The 27,347-nt window shown below is 42.7% G+C and overlaps 3 protein-coding genes across 4 annotated transcripts in view; 1 reads left to right on the top strand and 2 right to left on the bottom strand.

Annotated features, from left to right (window-relative positions):
* Positions 1–636: 636 nt before the first annotated feature.
* On the bottom strand, positions 637–17,046 carry Ak6 (adenylate kinase 6). The gene is made up of 5 exons (XM_045134484.1): positions 16,973–17,046; positions 13,649–13,741; positions 2,116–2,174; positions 1,878–2,023; positions 637–851 (listed from the first exon to the last, which is right to left on the bottom strand). The coding sequence occupies exons 1-5, from the start codon at positions 16,998–17,000 to the stop codon at positions 662–664; spliced, it is 516 nt and encodes a 171-aa protein (XP_044990419.1). The 5' UTR covers positions 17,001–17,046; the 3' UTR covers positions 637–661.
* Taf9 (TATA-box binding protein associated factor 9) lies at positions 11,783–17,018 on the bottom strand. The gene is made up of 3 exons (XM_045134483.1): positions 16,973–17,018; positions 13,649–13,741; positions 11,783–12,802 (listed from the first exon to the last, which is right to left on the bottom strand). The coding sequence occupies exon 3, from the start codon at positions 12,783–12,785 to the stop codon at positions 11,994–11,996; it is 792 nt and encodes a 263-aa protein (XP_044990418.1). The 5' UTR covers positions 12,786–12,802; positions 13,649–13,741; positions 16,973–17,018; the 3' UTR covers positions 11,783–11,993.
* A 254-nt stretch (positions 17,047–17,300) lies between the features above and the next one.
* Rad17 (RAD17 checkpoint clamp loader component) overlaps positions 17,301–27,347 on the top strand; it is a 31,938-nt gene continuing 21,891 nt past the window's right edge. The window contains exons 1-4 of one of the 2 annotated variants that reach the window (XM_045134458.1): positions 17,301–17,457; positions 18,699–18,801; positions 21,815–22,072; positions 23,725–23,808. In XM_045134458.1, coding sequence (XP_044990393.1) covers positions 18,760–18,801; positions 21,815–22,072; positions 23,725–23,808 — 384 coding nt within the window. In that variant the 5' untranslated portion in view covers positions 17,301–17,457; positions 18,699–18,759. Of the gene's footprint in view, positions 17,458–17,942; positions 18,072–18,698; positions 18,802–21,814; positions 22,073–23,724; positions 23,809–27,347 lie in introns of those variants that run through there. The other variant, XM_045134459.1, reaches the window with a different exon arrangement.

Here is a 27,347-nt window from a genome sequence, read left to right as displayed (position 1 = left end):
TCCACTTGATCAGATTTATTACTTAGCAATTAAATTTGATGACTTTATTTTGCTCTCAATTCTTATTTATTTATTTATTTATTTGAGAGCGACAGACACAGAGAAAGACAGATAGAGGGAGAGAGAGAGAATGGGCGCGCCAGGGCTTCCAGCCTCTGCAAACGAACTCCAGACGCACGTGCCCCCTTGTGCATCTGGCTAACGTGGGACCTGGGGAACCGAGCCTCGAACCGGGGTTTTTAGGCTTCATAGGCAAGCGCTTAACCGCTAAGCCATCTCTCCAGCCCTGCTCTCAATTCTTTATAGAACGAGAGAATGGACATGCCAGGGGCTGCAGCGATTGCAAACGAACTTCACATGTATGCACCACTTTGTGCATCTGGCTTATGCGAGTCCTGGGGAATCAAACCAGGGTCCTTAGGCTTTGCAGGCATGTGCCTTAACGGCTAAGTCATTTCCTCAACCCTCAATTCTTAATAATATATATTATATTTGAGATTGTTTAGCTTTCTCATGGAGAAAAAGAAATTGGGCATAAGCCTTTACATTATCGATTATTATACAACAATTTTACTGGTCCTTGGGAAATTTCAGTTAGGTGGATAGAAAGACATCAACAACAGTGACTGTCATGTGGCCAGTCTTACAAGTCAAGAGCTATTTATTTATTATCTTTGACCCACTGCTCAATCCACTTCAGGATCTGGTTTATATTATCCTCTAGCTCTTCCGGTGTATTGCTGGGCAGCTGATGCACAATTTCTTCTTTGTAAGATGCTGTGGCTTCTTCATAAAGAACTTGAAAAATCTCACACTGGATATTGTCCTTTAGTTTCTTCTCATTATAACCCCTAGAAGGCAAAGAAAAGTTAAGCAAACAAACAAAAAAAAAACATAGAAAGCCGGGTGTGGTGGTGCACACCTTTAATCCCAGCACTAAGGAGGCAGAGGTAAGAGGATTGCTATGAGTTCGAGGCCACCCTGAGACCACATTGTAAATTCCAGGTCAGCCTAGGCTAGAGTAAAGCCCTACCTAGGGGTGGGGGGGGGAGGGGCTAAGTGACATTAAATGGACACTTTTTTTTTAAAATTTTTTATTAACATTTTTCCATGATTATAAAATATATCCCATGGTAATTCCCTCCCTCCCCACCCCCACACTTTCCCATTTGAAATTCCATTCTCCATCGTATTACCTCCCCATTACAATCATTGTAATTACATATATACAATATCAACCTATTAAGTATCCTCCTCCCTTCCTTTCTCCACCCTTTATGTCTCCTTTTCAACTTACTGGCCTCTGCTACTAAGTATTTTCATTCTCGCACAGAAGCCCAGTCATCTGTAGCTAGGTAAATGGACACTTTTTTGAATACATCAAAAAATCACACAAAAATACTTCTCATATGTGTGGTGTGAGTGTGTGTATGCAGTGGTATGCCCTGTGCCCGTGTGTGCAGAGGCCAGAGGAGGACATCAGGAACCCTTCTCTGTTGCACTTTTGCCTATTTCCTTGAGAGAGGGTCTCTCATTGAACCTGGAGAACTCACCATGGTTTGATTAGCCCATTAGCCTGGCTGACCAGTGAGCCCTGTCTTTATCTTTCTCAGCGGTGGGTTATAAATGTCCATGGCTACACCCAACTTCTTTTTTGTTTTTCAAGGTAGGATTTTGCTGTAGTCCAGGCTGGCCTTGAACTCACAGTGATCCTCCTACCTCTGCCTCCCAAGTCCTAGGATTAAAGGTATGCACCACCTTGCCCAGCTTATACCCAACATTTTAAGTAGGTGGGAGTGGAAGCCACCGGGGTCTCATGCTTGCAGGGCAGGCAGTGATGCCCAACGAACCAGCTCCCGAGACCCTGCTTTTCTTACCTTGTTTCAAGTCTTTTGTACAATATGGTGTTATCTGTTCTCAACACAAAAACGATGTGAAACCAGCGTTCAGGAAAGAAATCGCAGCCATGGTAATCAACGATAACACCACCTTCTCTCATGTGGTTCTCTAGCTCATCAACAACCTTAACACACGCAATAAAGAAACACCTCAGAAAACTGAAATTACCTTTCCTGTGAAGTTCAACAAATGCATACTTTATGAAGTCATACTTACTCTGTCTTCATCTAAAATGGGACAATCATATTCTTCATCATAGCCATCATATAACTCCCCTATAAGAAATGTAAATCAACTTGTAAAAATAGTATTTTCTTTATATATATATTTTTAAATTATTTATTTATTTGAGGTGGGGGAGAGAAAGAATGGGAGTGCCAGGGCATGCAGCCACTGGAAACAAATTCCAGACACGTGCACTCCCTTGTGCATCTGGCTAACATGGGTCCTGGGGAGTTGAACTGGAATCCTCTGGCTTTGCAGGCAAATGCCTTAACCGATAAGCAATCTCTGGAGCCCAGTATTTGTTTGTTTTTTTGAAGTAGGGGTCTCACTGTAGCCCAGGCTGACCTGCAACTCACTCTGTAGTTCCATGCTGGCTTGAATTCACAGTGACCGTCCTACCTGTACCCCCCAAGTGCTGGATTAAAGGTGTGTGCCCTCATGTCCTAGTTAAGATGGTATTTTCGGGCTGGAGAGATGGCTTAGCGGTTAAGGCACTTGCCTGCAAAGCCAAAGGACCCAGGTTCGATTCTCCAAGACCCACACAAGCTAGATACACAAGGTAGCACAAGTGTCTGTAGTTAGTTTGCAGTGGTTTTAGACCCTGGTGTGCCCATTCTCTCAAAAAAAAAAATTTTTTTTTTTTTTTTTGAGGTAGGGTCTCACTCTAGCCCAGGCTGACTAGGAATTCACTATGTCATCTCAGGGTAGCTTCTAACTCAATAGTGATCCTCCTACCTCTGCCTCCCAAGTGCTGGAATTAAAGGCGTGTGCCACCACACCAGCTTAATTTTTTAAAAGTCTTTAAAAAATAGTATTTTATAAATTTGTACATGTGCACGTTTGCTATTGCAAACATTAGACACTTGGCACCACTTTTTGCATCTGGCTTATGTGGGTGACTGATAAAATGAACCCAGACCAGCAGGCTTTGCAAACAATCACTTCTTGTTTGGAGGGGGGTTGAGGTAGGGTCTCACTTCTAGCCCAGGCTGACCTGGAATTCACTATGTTGTCTCAGGGTGGTCTTGAACTCAGCCATCCTCCTACCTCTGCCTCCCGAGTGCTGGGATTAAAGGCATGTGCCACCACACCTGGCTTCTAGACTTTAGATTTTACATGGACATCAAATATAAATAATACTGAAAAATTCTTCAAAAAAATCTTAGAAAAAAAAAAGAGAAAAGAAAAGAAAATTTAAAAAAGCCAGGTGTGGTGGCGCACACCTTTAATCCCAGCACTTGGGAGGCAGAGGTAGGAGGATCGCTTTTAGTTTGAGGCCACCCTGAGACGACAGAGTGAATTCCAGGTCATCCTGGACTAGTGTGAGACCCTACCTCGAAAAGCCCCCCCCCCCCCAAAAAAAGAAAAGTAAAATTAAAATCTTGTCTAAAAGGAATCCTGGATAGCAATATATCTGAAACTTTGTCTTGTACTGTTTTTCAGTAAGGGTCTCACTCTGTAGCTTAGGCTGGCTTTAGCATCTTGCCTCAGCCTCCTAAGTGCTGGAATTACAGGAGTGTGCCACCATGTCCAGCTTATCCGAGCCTTTGAAATATCAGAGCTTAAACAACAACAACAACAAAAAAGCCAAGATTAATGAAGCTAATAGAGGAAGAAAAACAACACATTTTCCCATAGATTAGTGAGAAAAGAGAACACAAGGACTCATACACATGAGCAGGCTGAGCGCTCAATTTACAAGGTCAAAGCTATAAAACATTCAAAGCTGCCTCAGGGCTTTATAAACCCCCACTTCCCGGACTCACATTTTCATGGGGCCTGGGGAAGAGGAGACAGCACTCAGATGCTTGTGGTAACAATTGAATCTCCCATCCAAGTACTAACCAGGCCCAACCCTGACTGAAAGATCAAAATATTGTCAATTTCCTAAACAAGGTTTTATGATTTAAAGAAATTATAGGTAAAACATATTACTTGCAGGCATAACAAAACAACAAAAAACTGATTGTGGGGCTAGAGAGATGACTTAGTGGTAAAGGCATCTTCCTGTAAGGCCAAAGGACCCAGGTACGATTCCCCAGGACCCATGCAAGCCAGATGTGCAAGGTGGCACATGTATCTGGAGTTCATTTGCAGTGGCTGGAGGCCCTGGCACACCCATTCTCTTTCTCTCTCTCAAATAAATAAAATAAAATGGTAAAAGTTAAAAAACAAACAAACAGACTGTGAAGCCGAGTGAGAATGCTAATTCTTACTTTCCTAGCTGCTAAGCAATCAAATTATAAGATCATGTTTTCTATGCATGGCAGCCTAGAATTTATACTCTCAAATGGAAGCTGTTTCTTGATCATGCGGGTATACTAGATATTATGACACTGCTGCCAATACTGAAAACATAGGACTCTTTCCCTTCAGAAATACTTATAACAGCAATGCAATTAGTATAAGTTAGTAACTTACTATAGAGAAATTGATATGCTTTGACAATACCTGGCTTTACATGTAAAGAGTAATTCAGCCTGGAGAAGTTAAAGCCAAATATGTGACATTTGCTGGGTGTGGTGGTGCATGCCTTTAATCCCAGCACTCAGGAGGAAGAGGTAGGAGGATCGCTGTGACTTCGAAGCCACCCTGAGACTACATAGTGAATTCCAGGTCAGCCTGGGCTAGAGTGAGAACCTTGAAAAACCAGAAGAGAAAGATGTGACATTTGAATTGGGCTTTCAATGAATTTGTTGGGCAGAGGAATGCATCTATTAGTAAACAGCACGTATAGGGCTGGACAGTGGTTAAAGCTTGCTTGCAAAGCCTGCCAGCCTGGGTTGGATTCCCCAGAACATATGTAAAACCAGATGCACAAAGAGGTGTATGTGTCTAGAGTTTGTTTGCACTAGCAAGATGCCATGACTTGCCTATCTCTCCCTCTAATAAAAAATATTTTAGGGCTGGAGGAATGGCTTAGTGGTTAAGGCGTTTGTCTGCAAGGCCAAAGGACCCAGGTTCGATTCCCCAGGACCTATGTTAGTCAGATACACAAGGGGGATCACGTGTCTGGAGTTTCTTTGCAGAGGCTGGAGGCCCTGGCATGCCCATTCCCTCACTGTCTCTCCCTCTTTCTCTATCAAATAAACTAAAAAAAACATATATTTAATTTATTTATTTGAGAAAGAAAGAAGCAGAGAGAGATGGACAGAATGGACATGCTAGGGCCTCTAGCCCTGCAAATGAAACACAGATGCATGTGCCACCTTGTGCATCTGGCTTACGTGGGTCCTGGTGAATCAAACCTGGGTTCTTTGGCTTTGCAGGCAAGTGCATTAACTGCTGAGCTCTCTCTCTAGCTCTGATAAATATGTATTTTTTTCTTCCTGAAGTAGGGTTTCACTCTAGTCCAGGCTGACCTGGAACTCACTGTGTAGTCTTGGGTGGCCTCAAACCTGGCAGTGATCCTCCTACTGCTGCCTCCCAAGTGCTGGGATTAGAGACATGCACCATCACACCTGGCTTATTATTACTATTATTTTTTTTAGAAAGAGTAGAACGTGGAGCTGAAGAGATGACTCAGAAGTTAAGGCACTTGCCTGCAAAGCTTAATGACCAGAGTTTGACTATTCCCCAGCACCCACATAAAGCCAGATACACAAAGTGGCGCATGCATCTGGAGTTAGTTTGCAGTGACTAGAGGCCCTGGCACGCCCATTCTTTATGTGTGTTTCTCTTCTCCCTGTCTCTCTGCTTGCAAATAAACAAACAAATAAAATAAGAAATCTTTAAAAAAGAATACAATGTTAAGGGCTAGAGAGATGGCTTAGTGGTTAAGTGCTTGCCTGTGAAGCCTAAGGACCCTGGTTCGAGGCTCGGTTCCCCAGGACCCGTGTTAGCCAGATGCACAAGAGGCATATGTGTCCGGAGTTTGTTTGCAGTGGCTGGAGGCCCTGGTGCGCCCATTCTCTCTCTTTCTCTGCCTGTTGCTCTCAAATAAATAAATAAAAATAAAAAGATTAAAAAACAAACAAACAAAAAGAATAGGATGTTAAGACATAAATGTAGAAAATGCCCACTGTGTAGTCAACTGAACGGGGAAGCATGGCTGCAGATAGGGTTGAAGGTAAACTCAAGTCAGTATGTAAGATTTATATAATCAAAAGGGGTGGTTCACACCTGTAATCCCAGCACTCGGTGGGATAAGGCAGAAGGATTCCAAATTTGAAGCCAGCATGGGCTCCATAGTGAGTCCTAGGCAAGCCTGAGCTGCAAAGATTGATCCTTTTCCCAAAAAGCTCTCCAAGAGCTAAGTAAAAAGTTTCTTATCATGTTATTCATTCCTCCTTCCCACCCTTTCTAACAAAATAATGAATAGTATCAAAAGGGAGGTAAGTTGGGTTTTGGGGTGCATGCCTTTAATCCCAACACTTGGGAGGATCACCATGATTTGGAGGTCAGCCTGGGCCAGAGTGAGACCCTGCTTCAAAAAAAGAAACAAGAAGGGCAGAGAAACTAGTCAAACTGAGTAGAAGATTCTAGCCACAGTACCAATAGCTGGAGGGGACGGGACAGGGGTACTTACAGGGATGTTTCAGAGAAAACAGTAGAACTTCGTGGCCAAGTGGGTCCATGTGAGAGAATGTGCTTGAGTAGGAAGTTGGCATCACAAGGGGCAGCAGAGTAAAGATGACTCCAGGGCATGTGCTTTAAATATACTAATTTGGAAATGTGTCTGGAAACTATTACATGGCTATGTTTAAATGTCTATAAATTAGGCTGTTGTAAGCTAGGCATGGTGGCACACGCCTTTAACCCCAGCACTTGGGGGGCTGAGGTAAGAGGATTGCTGTGAGTTCAAGGCCAGCCTGAGCTACATAGTGAATTCCAGGCCCGCTTGGTCTAGAGCAAAACCCTACCTAGGGGTGGAGGGCGGGGAGGGGAAGGCTATTTTAATTATAAATCTGAGTGATCAGCCCTAGGGAATGACTAGTCCTAAATGAATAAGAGTATTAGTAGGAGGGGAAAAAAATTACAAGATGGCTGCTATGAAAAAAGGCTGGAGAGATGGCTCAGCAGTTAAGGCACTGCTTTCAGGGCCTAGTGGACCAGGTTCAATTCCCCAGTGCCCATGTAAAGCCAGATGCACAAAGTGGCACATGCATCTGGAGTTTGTTTGTGATGGCTAGACACCCTGGCACGCCCATTCTGTCTCTTTCTGCTTGCAACTAAATAAACGATTAAGTATTTTTAAAAACCATTATTCTTACAACCACAACACATTTGTGCCCCCAACAATTTTACTGAGCTAAATTCATCACCTAATCATCCTTAATTGCAAACAGAATAAAGTTGAATTCTTTCAGTTAATATAGCACAATGTAATTACTATTGCAGCAAACTCGCTTTAGCAATAATAAAAAACAGGTTGCCTTAAGCCTTATTTTCTTTTTTATAGTACGGCTTCTTAGCCTAAAGACTGCTGATAGGGCTAGAAAGATGTCTTAGCAGTTAAGGCACTTGCCTGCAAAACCAAAGGACCCAGGATTTCCTAGAACCTACATAGGCCAGATGTACAAGGCAGCGCATGTGTCAAGTTTCATTGCTGTGGCCAGAGGCCCCAGGATGCCCATTCTCTCTCTTAAATAAATGAAATATTAACAACAAAAAACTTCTCATGCTGGAGAGATAACTTAGCGGTTAAGGCATTTGCCTGCAAAGCCAAAGGACCTAGGTTTGATTCCCCAGAACGCACATAAGTCAGATGTACAAGATGGTGCACGCATCTGGAGTTTGTTTGCAGTGGCTGGATGCCCTGGCATGCCCATTCTCTCCCTCTCTCTGCCTATGTCTCTCTCAAATAAATAAAAATAAAATATTTTTAAAAAACACTTCTGATACATTAAGGCTGATAATTCTATTATGAAGTAGGAGGGAAGGCTATCCTGTAAATTGTATTGTTTAGCAGAATCTTCAGCCTCTACAGGACAGATTTAAGAAATAAATCCTAATCCCCTTGGCCCTGAGTGTGCTAACCAGAAATGTCTCTGTAGGTTGCTGAAAATTCAAATGGAAAAAGTCATCCCATTGGGAACTAATGCTTTACAGGCAACTGCCTAGTTTTCCTTAAGAGTTATCACCAGTAGGCATGGTGGCACATGCATTTATTCCCAGTACTTGGAAGGCACGGGTAGGAAGATTGCTGAGTTCGAGGCCAGGCTGAGACTGCATAGTGAAGTCCAAGTCAGCCTGGGCTACGGTGAGACCCTACTTCAAAACACAAAACAAAACAAATTTATCACTTGGGGTTGGGGAGATGGTTGTTAAAGAGCACTTGCTGCTTAAGCCTGAAGAACTCTCAGAGACCAAGTTTGACTCCCCAGAATCCACATTAAGAAACAAACAGGGCTGGAGACTTGGCTTAGGGCACTTGCTTGCGAAGCCCCAGAACCCATGTAAGCTAGTTGCACATGGTGGCACATGGGTCTGGAGTTTGTTTGCAGTGGCTAGGGGCCCTGACACACATATTCTCTTGCTCGCTCAAATAAGTAAACAAATAAATATTAAAAACAAACAAACCAAAGAGCCCACCTTTAATCCCAGCACTCTGGGCTTTGCCCCACCTCAGCAAAGGAAGGGTGCTGTGAGTTTTAAGCCAGAGTGAATTCCAGGTCAGCCTAGTGGGTTAGTGTGAGACCCTGCCTGAAAAATCAATCAACCAAGCTTCCTTGTGGCCACACGTCTGAATCGCAGTGGTGGGGTGGGGCAAAGCCCAGAAAATTGCCAGGACTTGGTTGAGGGAGAAAGCCTATCTCAAGGAAATACCTAGGTAAAGCAGTATGCAGATACTGTTCTTTTCTGGTCTCTGCATGTATGCTCACGGGGGTGGGGGGGATGGGGTATGTGTGCATCTGTACACATACAAACCATAAACACCACTCCACACCACACACGCACTCTATGCAAACACATCATCACTTAAAAATCTGGGCTGGAGAGATGGCTTTGCAGTCAAGGCACTTCCCTGTGACCCAGGTTCAATTTCCCAAAGCCCATGTAAGCCAGATGCACAAAGTGGCGCCAGTGTCTGGAGTTTATTTGTAGCAGCTGGAGCTGGTGTACCCATTCTCTCTCTGTCTCTCTCTCTCTGTGTCTTTCTTTCTTTCTCTCTCTCTCAAATAAATGAATAAAAATAAAGTATTGCCAAGTGTGATGGCACATGTCTTTAATCCCAGCACCAGGGAGGCAGAGGTAGGAGGAGTGCTCTGAGTTTGAGGCCACCCTGAGACTACATAGTGAATTCCAGGTCAGCCTGGGCTAGAATGAGATCCTACCTTGAAAAACCAAATAATAAAAAAAAAATTAAAATTAAAAAAAAAATCTCTAAAGCTGGGCATGGTGTCACACGCCTTTAATCCCAGCACTCAGGAGGCAGAGGTAAGAGGACTACCATGAGATTACATAGTGAATTCCATGTCAGCCTGGGCTAGAGTGAAACCCTACCTCAAAAAAACAAAACAAAAACCTCTGGAGGATTCTGTCTCAAGCAACATGTGAATGTGCAACAAGCACCTGACATGCTCCTCTGGCTTCTGTGTACACACATGTGCACACATCACACACATACTGTAGAAACCTCTTCCAAAAAATGTTCTCTACTTAAAAATAAAAGCAGCATTTAGAAGCTGGGGATACACAGTGGTGGATTTACCAAGCGTACATTCTTTATGCTAAGCCACACAGAAAGTTCAAGGTCAGCCAGGGCTACATAGTGTGCCCACACCAAAAAAAGATAGTAACATTTAAGAGTGAGGAACAAAACTACAAAGCATGTAAATGTAAAAGGGAGGATAAATGGGTGGAGCTGCAGCTCAGTGGTGAGCCATGTCTGGATTCAGCCACCCGCATTAGAAATAAAAATGAAGAATTATTAGCAATGTTCAGATATAAATCTCAGGCCTGGAGAGATTTAGTGATAAAGGCATTTGCCTGCCAAAGCCTAGTGACCTGGGTTCAATTTCCCAGTAGCCCTGTAAACCCAGATGCACAAAGTGGCACATGCATCCGGAGTTCATATGCAACAGCTGGAAGCCCTGGTGAGCCCATTCTGTCTGTCTGTCTTCTCTGCAAGTAAATAATTAAAAAAAAAAAATTTAGGCTTCAATAATTATAACTAGTGATTTAAAATGAGTTAGAGAGGGGTTGGAGAAATAGCTCATTGGTTAATGCTCTTGCCTGCAAACTCTAACAACCCAGGTTTGATTCCCCAGTTCCCACATAAAGCCAGATGCACAGTGGGGCATACATCTGGAGTTCACTTGCAGCAGCTGGAGGCCCTGGTGTACCCATTTTCTTTCTCTTCTCTGTAATCCTGATTGCAAATAATTTTTTTTTTTTTTTAAAAAGAGGGGATAGAGAGTTGGCTTAGTGGTTAAAGTACTTGCCAGCAAAGCCTAAGGACCCAGGTTTGATTCTCCAGTACTCACATAAGCCAGATGCATAAGGTGCTGCATGCATCTGTGGTTTGTTTGCAATGGCTGGAGGCCCTGGCGTGCCAATTCCCATTCTCTCTTTTAGCCTTCTCTGCTTGCAAATAAATATTTTAAAAAATGAGCCGGGCGTGGTGGCGCATACCTTTAATCCCAGCACTCGGGAAGCAGAGGTAGGAAAACTGCTGTGAGTTCGAGGCCACCCTGAGACTCCATAGTGAATTCCAGGTCAGCCTTGGCTAGACTAAGAAGACCCTACCACGAAAAACCAAACACCAAAAAAAAAGAAAAGAAAGAAAAAGAAAGAAAGAAAGAAACCACATAAAAAATGAGTTAGAGGGCTGGAGAGATGGCTTAGCGGTTAAGCGCTTGCCTGTGAAGCCTAAGGACCCCGGTTCGAGGCTCGGTTCCCCAGGTCCCACGTTAGCCAGATGCACAAGGGGGCGCACGCGTCTGGAGTTCGTTTGCAGAGGCTGGAAGCCCTGGTGCGCCCATTCTCTCTCTCTCCCTCTATCTGTCTTTCTCTCTGTGTCTGTCGCTCTCAAATAAATAAATAAAAAATTTATAAAAAAAAAAATGAGTTAGAGGGCTGCAGAAATGGCTCAGCGGTTAAAAGTACTTGTTTGCAAAGCCTGATGCCCTGTGTTCCGATTCTCTAGAACCCATGTAAAGCCAGATGCACAAAGTGGTACATGTGTCTTAGTATGTTTGCAGTGGCAGGAGACCCTGGTACATGCATACTCTCTCAAAAATTATTTTTAAAAAACAGCGACTAAGAAATGGGGCAGAGGAAATGACTTTTATAGGTTAGGGGCACTTACTAGGCAAGCATGACAGCCTGAGACTACCCAAGCTCAATTCCCTAGCACCCACAAATGAACAGCTGGGCACATCTACATACATGTGTAACCCCAGTCCTGTGGGGAGCAGAGACCAGAGAATGGCTGGGGCTTGTCAAACTCCAAGCTCTGGGATCAGTGAGAGACTCCATCTCAAAGAAAAAGATGATGAAGAATGTAGGGAGACACTGGATGCTCTTCTCTAGCCTCTGACATACAGTGGGGAAGTAGGGACAACCACACACACACAGGCAAAAAAAAAAAAAGTGACTTATAAGAATTTATGATCTAAACATTTGAAGACATAGTTATCATAGTGAAGTCTGCAACAACTTCAAACTGAGAAGGAAATTGCTTTATAGAACGTAACTGTCAAAGCACCAACAATCAAATTGATAAAGCCAACTTTATTTTTTATGCATGAAGGCTAATGAAAAACCATTGAGTTCTATTAAAAAATTGAACATTTCCATTGAAATAGCATAATAACTATATTCACTAATTAAATACTATTTTCCAAAAACAACTTGTAAACATCCAGCATGCTTGGTACAACAGGTTCAGGAACAGCATACATGTTACATGCATCACAACGACATTACAAATTGTCATAGTCATCATCATCATCGTCATCGTCATCATCATCTTCACGTTTTCTTTTCAATGCATTTGATGATTCATTGGCAGTATTCTGTGATACCATATTAGTAGTAATAAGAATGTTTTTGGACCCAATTAATGATGGGTTAATCAGAACATTCTGAACTGCTGACGTTGCAGGAATTGATGTTTTTACAGCAGGGGACTGGGAAGCAGGCATTTGTACTGTGAACCTTTGCCCTGTGAGGGACATTGGAGTCCCTACTTTAGTTGAAACAGACATGGTTTGTGGGGTTGGTGTGCCCAGCGTGGGAGTACTCGGTCTGCTAGAAACGGAACCAACGCTTAACCGCGGAACTGTTACTCTTCCTGCAGAAGTAGATGCCTTTTTCTGTAAGGACTTAAGCCTATAGTTTGGAGCTGTTAAGCAGTATCTATCAGGTGGCAATCTAGGACCTGAATACGGCTTGATCAATGGCAAAGGGGTTTGATTTCTTTGCCTTGCAATATCTAATAAAAAATCTCTCGGGGGAGGGGACGTGAAAGACTGGTCAGCGCGACACTGGATTGCCAATCGCACATCATCTGCATCAACAGTAGCTTTCTTAGCATGGCTTGAATAAATTTTAGCATCATCTAGAATTGTGGTCACATATCGGAAGGCAAACTCCAGCATCTGATTTATAACTCTTGGCTCATATTCTGTAATCCCCATATCCTTCAGGATTTGTGCCATCATCTGTGCATCTTTCGGCATGCTCTTGGGAGAAGCCATCTTGCCAGACTCCATGATACCCGGTGATCAGACTTTAGGTCATTTGAAAAAAATATGGACATTAGATCAAACCGAATTAGTAGCAAGTGTTAGGAAATTAATGAGCAATATTTAAAGTTCCCTTTGTTTAAATATACTGAATTTTTTACTCTATATGAATTGTAGAATATTAAAAAGATGACACAAATATCTAAATAATAAAAGATTAGGGGAAACAAGGTATAAAAATAAGGAAAACTATTTCACTCTGGAACGTATGCACTTGTACATGGGTGTGTAAATATCAAAGTGATTTAAGAAAATACTATGGGATGGGCATATCCTACTGCTTTCGTTCAAAATATTCTGCCCTTCCTGGGAGATCAATATACTGTCTCATACACTGCTTAGCATCACTTGAACCTTTTGTGTTTGCTGAAATCAAGCACATTTCCTTTCCCCAATATTCAGATCCTATCTATCCATTCTCCTCACAGACCTCCCAAATTACTAGTATTCTCAAGAATTGCTAGTTATTTTGGGTTAAGGGGAAATGATCGATATAACACTAAACACAAAGTATCTTTTATTTCTGTAAGCCCTAACAGTTTAAAACCAAGGCCTTTTTGCTTTCTATACTCTAATAAACACTTAGTAGTACTAATACTCCATTATCTGTATTTAAAAGGTGAAAATTAAGTTTTAACGCCACCAGGCTGTGGTGGCACACACCTTTAATCCGAGAACTTGGGAAACAAGAGGTAGGAGGATCGCCATGAGTTTGAGGCCAGCTTGAGACTACATAGTGAATTCCAGGTCAGCCTGGGCTAGAGTGAGACCCTACCTCAAAAAACAAAACAAAACAAAACAAAATGTCTTAACACCAGAGTACCCCTTACCTTCACGAGCTAAATCACCCACATTAATATATTTCAGTCCTGATCTTGATGCAAGTTCTTTGCCCAGTGTGGTCTTTCCAACCCCTGGAGTACCTATAAGAGAAGCCACAGAACAGTATTGTTTGTAAAATATTACTAGACTTCAGCCACCTCTGTCCTAGGGTTAATTTTTTTTAGTTTATTTTTATTTATTTATTTAGAGTGACAGGCAGAGAGAGAGAGAGAGAGAGAGAGAGAGAGAGAGAGAGAGAGAGAATGGGCGTGCCAAGGCTTCCAGCCACTGCAGACGATTTCCAGATGCGTGTGTCCCCCCCCTTGTGCATCTGGCTAACGTGGGACCTGGGGAATCAAGCCTCGAACTGGGGTCCTTAGGCTTCACAGGTAAGGGCTTAACCGCTAAGCCATCTCTCCAGCCCTATTTTTTAAAATGTTTTATTTATTTGCAAAGAGAGAGAAACAGAATGAGAGAGAGAGAGAGGGAGTGTGCGTGTGTGTGTGTGTGTGTGTGTGTGTGTGTGTGTGTGTGTATGGGCATGCCAAGGCCTCTAGCCACTGCAAATGAACTCTAGATGCATGTGCCACGTTGTGCATCTATCTGGCTTACATGAGATGGGTATTGGGGAAGTGAACCCAGGTTGTCAGACTTGTAGGCAAATACCTTAACCTGTGAGCCATCTCTCCAGTCTCTGTCCTAGGGTTCCTAACAACTGGTAGGAACATTGTCCTAATTAGCAATCCTACTTGAATATTCACTATGATCTAATCAAAACTTCCCAGAGACTGAAAATCAGAATTCTGTATATGATTCTCCTTGGGTAGAGCTTAAGCAATTTTGATACCAATTTTAACTGACATCAACATGGAACTGAGAACATCACAATCACAGAAACTATCACAATTTACTGATTTATAAAAAGATTAGAAATCAGCCCAGGCATGGTGGCACACATCTTTAATCCCAGCATTCAAGAGGCAGAAGGAGAATTGTCATGAATTTGAAGCTAGCCTGAGACTACATAGTGAATCCCAGGTCAACCTAGGCTAGGGCAAGACTTTACCTCAAAGAAACCAAACAAACAAAAAGAAATCATTCATAGAAAAAATGTAATCAGTCTGAGTACAACCTCATCACTACTACTGATCTCCAATGTGATACTCTTCTCCAGAGCAAACCAGTATAATCCAGTTTCTTTCTTATCTTTCCAAACAAGTTTTATTCCTTTATGTCATGCATACATGCAGATATACACATATGTATTTATATGGTACCATATTGCACATATATGCATATGGGCATTTGTGTGTGTTCACAATACAACATATATACCCATTTGGATAAATGAAAATACTGTACAACATTCTTTGCCTTCCTCTTTTAACATCTACTACTAATTACCAGATAATCAAATACATCATTTTCAGCTGTTCAAATTTAATGCCATTAAATAAAGAACAAATCAAGTCTCCAGAAGCAGAAGACCAGCATTTACATCAAATCCACTATAATATACCAAATCTGAGGCTGAGGAAAATGGCTCAGTGGTTAAAAGCACTGGTTTACAAAGCCTTATGGTCCAGGTTCAAATCCCCAGTACCCACAAAGAGCCAGATGTATAAATGAAAACAAAACATTCGTTCTACAGATTTCTTATATTATGGCTCTTTTTTTTTTTTTTTTTTTTTTTTGAGATAGGATCTCATGTAGCTTATGTTAGTTTCCAAGTAGCTATGTAGCTAAGGATTCCTTGAATTTCTGACCCTCCTACCTCTACATTTAGAAGGATGGGCTTAACAGGTGTACCAGACTAATGCGGTGCCCATGCAAATCAGAAATTTATCTGTATGTTGCAACATCCATACCCACTCGATATTTGCAAGAAGAGCCTATGATTCTGCTGTTTAAAGTCATTTTGAGGCATCTTAATTCACTTTAGGGATGTGCTGCAAACTAAAGATAGGTTCCAAAGAACCAGACGAGCTTCACAATAGCTCGGGATCTTCACAGTATTCTTACACCAGAAACGAACATAAAGGCTGTCAGGTGTCTTCTTTAACATTAAAAAAAAATAAAGACTTCACAATAATCAACAAACAGATACAGTAAACAGTTCACACCTCTCCACAAGCGTACCAACTCATTTACTCGAGCCTCGTTTGGGAAGTCTTTCTTAGATGCGAAGGCAAATAATAATAATAATAATAATAATAATAATAATAATAATAAAGGCCTAGGAAGGCATGAGGAATCATGGGATTCACCATTACAGATCTGAGGATAGACTCTGCCTTATAACACCTCGATACGAATCCCAAACCTAGACTGGGGCGCAGACGCTCACACCAATAATCCCAACATCTGAGAGGCTGAGGCAGACAGACGGCCCTGAGTTCAAGGCCAGCTTGGTCGGGCGGTCGGGGGTGTGTGTGTGTGTGTGGGGGTCGGGTGTGTGTGTGTGTGTGTGTGTGTGTGTGTGTAGTTCAGGTCATCCTGGACTTCGTGTGGGGGGGGGGTCGGGTGTGTGTGTGTGTGTGTGTGTGTGTGTGTGTGTGTGTAGTTCAGGTCATCCTGGACTTCATGAGGTCGGGTGTGTGTGTGTGTGTGTGTGTGTGTGTGTGTGTGTGTGTTTCAGGTCATCCTGGACTTCATGAGACCGTGCCTCAAACAAAAAAGTCCCTCAAGCCTAAGTGTGTGTGTGTGTGTGTGTGTGTGTGTAGTTCAGGTCATCCTGGACTTCATGAGGTCGGGTGTGTGTGTGTGTGTGTGTGTGTGTGTGTGTAGTTCAGGTCATCCTGGACTTCATGAGGCCGGGGGTGTGTGTGTGTGTGTGTGTGTGTGTGTTTCAGGTCATCCTGGACTTCATGAGACCGTGCCTCAAACAAAAAAGTCCCTCAAGCCTAAGTGTGTGTGTGTGTGTGTGTGTGTGTGTGTGTGTAGTTCAGGTCATCCTGGACTTCATGAGGTCGGGGGTGTGTGTGTGTGTGTGTGTGTGTGTGTGTTTCAGGTCATCCTGGACTTCATGAGACCGTGCCTCAAACAAAAAAGTCCCTCAAGCCTAACTATGCCAGAGAATCAACCTTCCGTTCTTCACGCAAAATACCAGATTCAGAAAGACGAAGCAGCTCGTCGGGCCTCGGCCGCCGCCTCTTTCCATCTCATGGAGGAGCGCCAGGACAACCGAACCCACGCCAGGTCCCCTCCCCTCCCCGCCCCCTCCCCACGAGGAGGCCCCGACGACGCCACGCCGACCCACAAGGGAACACCCGAGCTGCCTCCACTTGGGCGCCCCCGAGGCCTTCCAGCCCTCCCCCGCAGCGCGCCCTAACCGGTGAGCAGGATGTTCGGAAGCTGCATAGTCCTCGCCGACACGGCACGCAGCGCCTCTGCGCACGCGCGCGACGCCCGACTCGGAGGAACCGGAAGAGGAGGGCTGCCGTAAACGCCTGCGGCTCTCGGGTCGTGTGGGCCCTGCGCGGTGATCCCGACCCACCCTCCGCCCACCTTCCTTTCCCCAGCCACCCACCATTGACTCCCTGGGCTAGAATGGCACGGTTCTGTCGAGTGGTGGAACTCAGAGCACAACTTTGGCCCGCGCTTCGGATCTGGCAGTGCGCTGGACGCCTAAGTCGCTTCCTCCCTGCAAGGCCGCGTCGCGGAGGCGCCACCGGTCGGAAAGGCCCCCGGGAGGCGGGACCTCCCAGAGGCGCTGGAGGCTGAGTCGGGACAGTGACGGGGGGCTTCCCTTCCACCCGCACCGGAGCCCGGGCTCCTTCGTTCCTTTCCACCCACCCGGGGATGCAGCTTCTGGAAAGTAAGCCGACTGCGGCTGGATCTGTTACTGTCCTAGAATCGCGGGGCCGCGTCTCTGCTGTCCCGTCTTCCCGGGCTCTGGTCGCTCCTCCTCCAGACCCGCCCATCCCATATGAAGTTGGAGACGTGGGCGCCGAGCCGTGCTCCGGTGCCGGCGGCGAGCGAACTCTGCCCGGCTTGCTGCTACTTGTAGGATTATTTTGGACGAATAGTCCGAGCTTAAGTATCGCTTGTGAATTGTGGGGGCTGCTGGTAGTGGGTCGGAATAGTTTTGGAAGGTCTCTTCTACCTCTCACGTCTCCTTTCAAGGTAGCCCACACCAATAGAGACAGTTACCTGCTTGTTAAAGGCGTCGGCTTTTCTGTCTTGTTTTCAAAGAGTGGAGTCCTGACCATAACATCAGTTTGCGTCTTTTATTTCGACAAGTATAATTTCTCAAATGGATTCCCCCCCCTACCAATATGCCCCCCCCCTTTTTTTTGAAACTTCAAAAATCTAATCCTGAACCATTTTAGGAGAGGTGAACGACTTGTGGGGATTTTTACTCCGTAGGTTTTGTGTGCGCCTATAACCTAAATGGTCCAGTACAATTTCCAACATATAGGTTTACGAAAAGTAAGTCGTAAGTCTGATTTTGTATCTTTTTTTTTTTTAATTTGGAAACGAACTAATTTTCAAGCGTAATTGGAAATAAGAAAGACATTAATTTTCAATATAAAAATTGCCCAGGTAGAATTGTCTAGTTTTTCTTTGTAACAATAAGTAAGTGCACAAGTATGCAGTTTTCTGTTTACTACGTCATTGATTTGATATCACTTTACCACAAGTAGACTATGTGATAAAGTTAGTTTGTCATTAAGTGCACATTTTAGGGTTTTCCTTTTATGTTTATTGCATTAATTTTTTTGTTTATTTTTATTTATTTATTTGAGAACAACAGAGAGAGATAGAGGCAGAGAGAGAGAGAATGAATGGGCGTGCCCAGGTCTCCAGCCACTGCAAATGAACTCCAGATGCATGCACCACCTTGTGCATCTGGCTAACGTGGGTCCTGGGAAAATGAGCCTGGGTTCTTAGGCTTCACAGGCAGGCGCTTAACCAATAAGCCATCTCCCCAGCCCCTGTTGACTACATTTTATTAGTTATTGAGCCTTTATTATGTTGCTGGTTATACTGCTTTTGTAACTAATTCTGAATTTACAGCTTTTCTTAATTTGAGGTGTTTTCCTTTTCTCTTCCTAGAGAATTATACTTCCATGTACTCCAGGTTGTGCACTACGGATGGAAACCATTTAAGTTTATAATGTCAAAAATTTCTCTTAGACCAAAGGTATCTTCTACAAAGGTATGACTCATTCGTTAATAAGCGCATGTCATAATTGCTGCAAGAGAACTTCAATAGCCAGGTGTGGTGGTGCACACCTTTAATTCCAGCACTTGGGAGGCAGATAGAGGAGGATTGCTGTGAGTCCGTGGCCACCCTGAGACTACAAAGTGAATTCCAGGACAGTCTGGGCTAGAGCAAGACCCTGTCTTGAAAAACGTACCAAAAAATGAACTGCAAAATTTTGTGCTATTCTTTGTGATTTACCATTGCAATCAAAGTAATAGTACCTAGTCTCTGTTGTAATTATTAGCCTAAATAATGGTAATAAATTGCAAAATAAATAATCTTAGCTATGTGTGGTGGCTTATACCTTTAATCCCAGCACTCAGGAGTTCAAGGTGAGCTTGGGCTAGAGTGAGACCCTGCCTCAAAAAAAAAAAAAAAAAAAAGAAAAGGAAAGAAAGAAAGAAACAAACTCCACAAGCTCAACCTTAATTTTGAAAGAATATTGATGATCCTAATTCCAAAAAAGAGTGAAGACTCAATGTAGAAACCTAGAAAGTTATGTAAGTGGTAATTGGTATTCTATAAAGTACAGCCCCTACCTTTTTTTTTTTTTGTTTTTGTTTTTTGAGGTAGAGTCTCGCTGTAGCTCAGGCTAACCTAGAATTCACTGTATAATCTCAAGATGGCCTCAAACTCATAGTGGTCCTCCTACCTCTGCCTCCTGTGTGCTGGGATTAGAGTGCACCACTATGTCCAGCCCCTACCTATGATTTATTTGTGAACAGGGAGAGTGTAAGGGCACACCAGCACCTCTGTTGCTCAAGTTAATTCCAGATGCATGCTGCACTTTGTACATTCTGGCTTGGTGTGGGTAGATGAGAGTCCATATTATTTAAGAAATTTCAGACTAGGTCTTGCTATTCATCCTAGGCTAGAATTAAACTTGTTGCCTTTTCTCCCATCTCTGTTGAGATTACAGGCCTGTGCTACCATGCCTGGCCATTTTAAGATTTATAATTCTCTATAAAACCCTTGTTTTGGGGTTTTGTTCATTTGTTTTTCGAGGTAGGGTCTCACTAGCTCACCTGACCTGGAACTCATTTTATAGTACCAGGTTGATCTCTAACTCATACCAATCCTACTTCTGCCTCCTCCTAAGTGCTGAGATTAAAGACCCCATTTACAAATTATTTAAAATAAATAAATAAATAAATAAATGAGGCTGGAGAGATGGTTTAGCAGTTAAGGTGCTTGCCTGGAAAGCCAGAGGACTCAGATTCAGCTCCCTAGCACCCACATAAAGCCAGGTGCACAAGGTTGCACACACATCTGGATGTATTCCTGCATTAAAGAAAAAAAAATTCTATTCAAAAAAGATTACAACTAGCTGGTCATGGTGGCTCATGCCTTTAATCCCAGCACTCAGGAGGCAGAGGTAGAAGGGTTGTGGACAGTTTGAGGCCACCTTGAGACTACATAGTGAATAATAGGTCAGCCTGAGCTAAAGTGAGACCTTACCTCAGAAAACCGAAAAGGAAAAAACAAAAGGATTATAATTGCTTTTTTACTCTTTTACATAGATTCATTATTACAATGATGTAAACAAATATCCTCAAATTATGCACTTATTGTAAAATAGAAAAATAATCAGGGAACTGGAAAGATGGCTCAGTAGTTAAGGGGCTTACCCCCAGGTTCACTTTCCTAGATGCACAAGGTGGCAAATCTCTCTGTATTTGGTTTGCAGCTGCTGGAGGTCCTGGCACACCCATGTTGTCTGTCTCCTATGTCTTTCTTTTTGCCAATAAATAAAAAATAAGAAAAATTTAAAAAACCCTTTAACAAGTAACTTTCATTAAAAACCACTTAAAAGGGTTGGAGAGCTGGCTTAGCAGTTAAGGCACTTGCCTGCAAAGCCAAAGGAGCCAGGTTTGATTCCCCAGGGCCCATATAAGCCAGATTCACAAGGTGGTACATGTATCTGGAGTTCATTTACAGTGGCTGGATGCTCTGGTGTGCCCATTCTCTCTCTCTCTCTCTCACTCGGCCTCTTTCTCTTCCTCAAATAAATAAATAAAAATGGAAGAAAAAACCCAAAAAAACATTTAAGAGCCAGGCATGGTTGTGCATGCCTTTCATCACAGCACTTGGGAGGCAGAGGTAGGAGGATCACCATGAGTTCAAGGCCACCCCGAGAAATCCCAGGTCATCCTGGGTTAGAGTGAGACCCTACCTTGAACAGCCCCCCCTCCCAATTTAAGGGTTAGAGAGATAGTTTAGTGGTTAAGACACTTTCCTATGAGGCTTAAGGACCCAGGTTCAATTCCCCAATACCCATGTAAGCCAGGTGCACAAGGTGTCGCATGCGTCTAAACCCTGTTGCGTCCATTCTCTCTCTCTCTGTCTCTCTCTCAAACAAATAAAATATTTAAGAAAAAAACATTAAAAAAGTAGGAACACATTGAGCCAATTTCATATAAAAAGGTAATTTGTTGTCAGCATTTGGGTGGAGGAAACAGGCTGTCAAGTTCATGGTCACCATAAATTGCACAGTAAGCCCCTATTGCACAAAAACAAACAAAAAACCCTTCAAGTTGTTGAGTGACATAACACACACCTGTTATTCCAGCACTTGGGAGGCTGAGGCAGAAGGATTTCAAGTTTGAGTTAAGGCTTAGCTATACAGCAAGTCCCTGTGTCTCACAAAACCTAGATAGATAAATGTGTTTTTGTTGTTTGTTTGTTTGTTTGTTTTTCCCCAGGTAGGGTCTTACTCTAGGTCAGGCTGACCTGGAATTCATAATGTAGATTACGTAGTCTCAGGGTAGCCTTGAACTCAAGATGATCCTCTGCCTTCCCAGTGCTGGGATTAAAGGCATGCATCACCAGCTTTTTTTTTTTGGGAGGTGTGTTAATTTTTTTTCCTTAAGTGTTATTAATACAAGTATTTCCTTTCCAGAGTAGTTCAGTTATATAGAGGATGCATATTAAAATTGCAATAATTTTTATTCTTTTTATTTTTCAGGTAACAGAGTGGGTAGACCCATCATTTGATGATTTTTCAGAGACTTCGGCCATCTCTACTGTTACTGCCTCATCTTTAGGTTTGAATAACCTGAGTCACACTAGAAAAAATGTACCTTCCATTTTAGAAAGTAGGAGATTTCCAACTAGAAAAAGAGGAAATCCATCTTCCTTAGAACAGACGTTTGATCTAGAAAATTCAAAAGAACATCTGTCTGATAATGAGCCTTGGGTGGATAAATACAAACCAGAAACTCAGGTATTAAATTGCATGTCTGTGTAATGTCATTGTTGGTAAAGATTCTTTGGAAGCAGAGTTGTCCCTTCTTAGATTTTGACTTACAAGAACATGTTTCTATAAATAAATTTATTTATGTATTATTTGCATGTGTAACGGGGGAGGGTGTGCTACGGTTTCTCTTGCCACTGCAGACAAATGCCTGTCAGGCTTTACGTGAGTGCCTAGGTAATAAAACCTTGGATGGCATGGGGGTGCACGCCTTTAATCCCAGCAATTGGGAGGCAGAGGTAGGATGATCACCATGAGTTCAAGGCCACCCCGAGACTACATAGTGAATTCCAGGTCATCATGGGTTAGAGTGAGACCCTACCTCGAAAATCCCCCCCCCCCAAAAAATTGCAAGCAAGCACCTTTTACCATTGATCCATCTGTCTCTGCAGTCCCTCATGAGAACCATTTCAGTGAAGCAGGGAAAGAAAGAATACAGATATTTAAAAATAGTATATTTATTTGAGATATAGGCAGATAGAGGGTGGGCGTGCCAGGGCCTGTAGCCATTGTAAATGAACTCCAGATTTGTGCACCACCTTATGCATCTGGCTTTACGTGGGTCCTGGGGAATCGAGCTTAGGTCTTTAGGCTTCACAGACAAGTGCTTAACTGCTGAGCCATCTCTCCAGCCCTGTAGTTTTTTAATGGCACACTAAAATTTTATCAATTTATTTTTTTTTTCAGTTTATTTTGAAACTGTACCATTTGTTCTTTGTCCTACATTTAATTTAACCCTTGCCTAGAATTGATCTTTTTGTGTTATTTTGCTGAATATAGTACCCCCTCTTTATTTCTGAATTTTAAAAGTGATTTTTTAAAGAAAATATTTTATTGTTTATTTATTTATTTGACAGAGAAGGAGGGGGAGAGAGTGAGAATGGACATGCCTCTAGTCACTACAAACGAACTCCAGATGCATGCGCCCTCTTATGCATCTGGTTAACGGGATCCTGGGGAATCAAACCTAGGTCCTTTGGCTTTACAGGCAAATACCTTAACTGCTAAGCCATCTCTCCATCCCCAGCCACAAAAGTTTTATAATTACAAACTTAATTCAAAATTACTATTCATTCTATCAACATAAGGGTAGAGTGTTTCTTTGTCACTTTAAAATAGTTTCATTATTTAATTTTTTTGTTTTTATTTTTCAAGGTAGGGTCTCACTTTAGCCCAGGCTAACCTGGAATTCACTCTGTACTCTGAGGGTATCCCCAAGCTCACAGCACTCCTCCTACCTCTGTGCCTTCTAAGTGCTGGCATTAAAGGTGCATGCCATCATGCCCGGCTTAGTTTTATTTATTTATTAGAGAGAGAGACACACACACAGAATGTGGGCACAGGGCCTCTTGCCACTGCAAAGGATCAATGTCCCACTTTGTGCCTCTGGGTAGTAGGGAATCAAACCCAGTATGTCAGGCAAGCACTTGAACCACTGAGCAATCTCTAGCCCAAGGTAGAGTTTTTTCTGTAATGATATAGAATTCAAGTCTAATCAAAAGGACCTACTATTTACAATCCAACATGTTTATAGTTTTTTTTTTTTTCTCACTAAATGTTCAAGTTAATGAGTGGTAATCATTGAGCTAAAGTGTATTTTTTATTCTGGAATTTTTATCTAGCAAGAACTTGCTGTACATAAAAAGAAAATTGAAGAAGTTGAGGCCTGGTTAAAGGCTGAAGTTTTGGAAAGGAAGTCAAAGCAGGTAACCACATAAAAAATGTGTTTAAAATATTTCTCACCATGTGTTTATTTTTATTTTTATTTTTGGTTTTCCAAGGGAGGATCTCGCTCTAGCCCAGACTGACCTAGAATTCACTGGGTAGTCTCAGGGTGGCCTCAATCTCATGGCAATCCTCCTACCTCTGCTATCTAAATGCTGGGTTTAAAGGTGTGCACCACCATGAAAGGGTCTCACTGTAGCCCAGGAATTCACTACGAAGTCTCCAGCTGGCCTCGAACTCCAGGCAATTCTCCTACCTCAGCCTTCCAAGTGTTGGGATCAAAAGTTATGTGCTACCACACTGAGCCGAGAGAGAGAGAGGAGAGAATTACAAGCACATTAGGGCATCTCGACACTTCACATGAACTCCACATGAATGTGCCATAAAAGTGCATCTGGCTCTATGTGGTTACTGGGGAATCCTTTTCATACAAGTGCCTTAACTGCTGAGCTCTCTCTCTAGCCCTCATCATGCGTTTCTATTACTAAAATCATAAGAAGTTAATTTCTCCGTTTATTTTTTGGTTTGTCGAGGTAGGGTTTCACTCTAGCTCAGGCTGACCTGGAATTCATTATGTAGTCTCAGGGTGGCCTCAAATTCATAGCGATCCTTCCCACCTCTGCCTCCCCGGTGCTAGGATTAAAGGCGTGCGCCACCACACCTGGCTCTCTTTTTTTATTTAATTTTTTTGTTTGTTTATTTTTATTTATTTGAGAGCGACAGACAGAGAAAGAGGCAGAGAGCGCCAATGGGTGCACCAGGGCCTCCAGCCACTGGAAATGAACTCCAGACGCATGCGCCCCCTTGTGCATCTGGCTAACGTGAGTCTTGGGGAATAGAGCCTCAAACCTGTGTCCTTAGGCTTCACAGGCAGGCTCTTAACTGCTAAGCCATCTCTCCAGCCCTGTAGCCCTTATTTTCTTTAAATACTTTTTTCTTTTTATTTTAAAAAATATTTTTGTTCATGTGAGAGAGAGAATGGGCACTTTGGTGACTCTTGCCACTGTAAACAAACTCAAAAGATGCTTGTGCCACATTGTGTATCTGGCTTAATGTGGGTAGTGGGGAATCAAATCCCATCTGGCAGGCTTTCCAAGCAAATGCCTTTAGCTACTGAGCATCTTCCCATTCTGCTGCTGCTGCTGCTGCTGCTGCTGCTTTTTCTTACTCTTTTTTTTTTTTTTTTTAAGTTTTCTTATTTATCTGTAAAATAGAGAATGAGAATGGGCACACCAGAGCCTCTTGCCACTGCAAATGAACTCCGTATACCTGTGCTATTTTGTGCTTTTGCCTTTATGTGAGCATTGAGGAATCAAACCCAGGCCTTCAGGTTTTACAAGCAGGCACCTTTAACCACTGAGCTATCTCTTTAACACTTACTCTTTCTTTCTTTTTTTTTTTTTTTACTTGCAAGTGCACACATGCATGTGCAGGGTCTCTTGCTGTTACAAACAAATGCTAGATACTTATGCCACTTTGCATTCAGCCTTATATGGGTGCTACAAAATTGAACATGGGTCAGCTTTTCAACCAAACATCTTTTTTTTTTTTTGAGATGGGTAGTGCTGGCATTTTTATTATTTTTTATTATTTATTTTTTTGTTTTTTCAAAGTAGGGTCTCACTCTAGCTCAGGCTGACCTGGAATTCACTGTGTAGTCTCAGGGTGGCCTCAAACTCACAGCAATCTTCCTACCTCTGCCTCCGGAGTGCTGGGATTAAAGGCATTTGCCACCATGTCCAGCTATTTTATTTTTTTAAGTTGACAGCTTCCATACTTACAGACAATAAACCATCATAATTCCCTCCTCCCCAATTTCCCCTTGACTAATTCACACTCCTTATCCCCTCCCTCTCTCCATTAGTTTCTTTTATTTTGATGTCATCATCCGTCGTCATCTTTTCCTACTATTATGAGGGTCTTCAAGCAAGCACCTTTACCTGATGAACCATTTCCTCAGTCCCTTTGTTGTTTGTTTGTTTTGTTTTTAGGCATAGTTTGTCTTTGAACCTGTAACAGTCCTCCTGCCTTAGCCTTCCAAGTGTTGGGATTATAGCCATAAGCCGTTATGCTCAGCAAGAAGTTAGTATGTTATGATTCCTTTGTTCATCTAAGTCCTTGTAACCTCCAAAAGACGGAAAGGCTTGGAGTTTTCCCTTTGTCTTCTTGCTTCTTTTTCTTGGGGCGGGGGGTTGCTCTAGCCCAGGCTGACCTGGAATTCACTATTTAGTCCTAGGGTGGCCTTGAGCTCACTGCAATCCTCCTATCTCTGTTTCCCGAGTGCTGGGATTAAAGGATTGCGCCACCATGCCCGGCTTGCCATTTTTACTTCTTTTAAATTCTTTTTTAAATTTTTGTTTTATTTAATTAAGGCGGGGTGGGGGGCAGCTCCAGCTACTGCAGACAAACTCAATACACATGCATCTCCTTGTGCATCTGGTTTACATGAATCTTGGGGAATTGAACCTGAGACCTTTGGCTTTGCAGGCAAAACTTTTAACTGTTAAGCCATCTCTGCAGCGCCCCCTTTTTTTTTTTTTTTTTTTTTTTGATGTAGGGTCTTGCTGTAGCCCAGGCTGCCCTGGAATTCACTATGTAGTCTCAGGCTAGCTGCAAACTCACAGCAATCCTCCTTACCTGTGCCTCCTGTCTTAAAGACATGCACCACCACGCCTGGCTATTTTTACCATTTTCTGTCATCTCATTCTCAAGCAACCAGGCAAATTATAAATTGGTAGGGGGTTTTTCAGCTAAATAGCTTGAAACAGTCACCATTCATTTTAGACTGATGTTTTTTGTTTCACTTCCTAATTCCACAATTATCTTTAGCCTCCCTCCAGAGGTAGAGTATTCTCTCTTCTGATGAGAAACTTTGAGATTCTTCAGACATAAAGGAAAATAGCATCTGCCCATTAATTACCCATCATTTTCCTCTCTTAACTTTGTTTTGTTTTGCTCATTTTTATTTACTTACTTGAGAGCAACTGACAGAGAAAGAGGCAGAAAGAGAATGGGTACGCCAGGGGCTCTAGCCACTGCAGATGAACTCCAGACGTGTACACCCCCTTGTGCATCTGGCTAACATGGGTCCTGGGGAATCAAGCCTTGAACCAGGGTCCTTAGGCTTCACAGGCAAGCCCTAACCACTAAACAATCTCTCCAGCCCTGTCTTAACTTTTAAAAAAAATTTTTTTTTTTAATTCATTTTATGAGAGAGATGGAGGGGGAGGAAATGGGTATGCTAGGGTTTCTAGCCACTGTAAACAAACTCCAGATGAATGTGCCACCTTGTGCATCTGGCCTGTTTGGGTCCTGGGGAATCAAACCTGGGTCCTTTGGCTTTGCAGGCAAGTGTCTTAACTGCTAAGCCATCTCCAGCCCTCTCTTAACTCTTATAAACACAGTCATATTTTCAACTGGAGTTGAAGATACTGCAGTATGCCTTGCTTGAAATTTTTATTTCTCACTTTCTAAATCCTCACTTATTTGGCTAAAATGAACCATTACCAACAATGCCCTG

Source organism: Jaculus jaculus, chromosome 14 (genome assembly GCF_020740685.1).
Source record: "Jaculus jaculus isolate mJacJac1 chromosome 14, mJacJac1.mat.Y.cur, whole genome shotgun sequence".
NCBI lineage: Eukaryota > Metazoa > Chordata > Mammalia > Rodentia > Dipodidae > Jaculus > Jaculus jaculus.
Note: the sequence above shows the minus strand (reverse complement) of the source record. Positions and strands in the feature narration are given on the sequence as shown.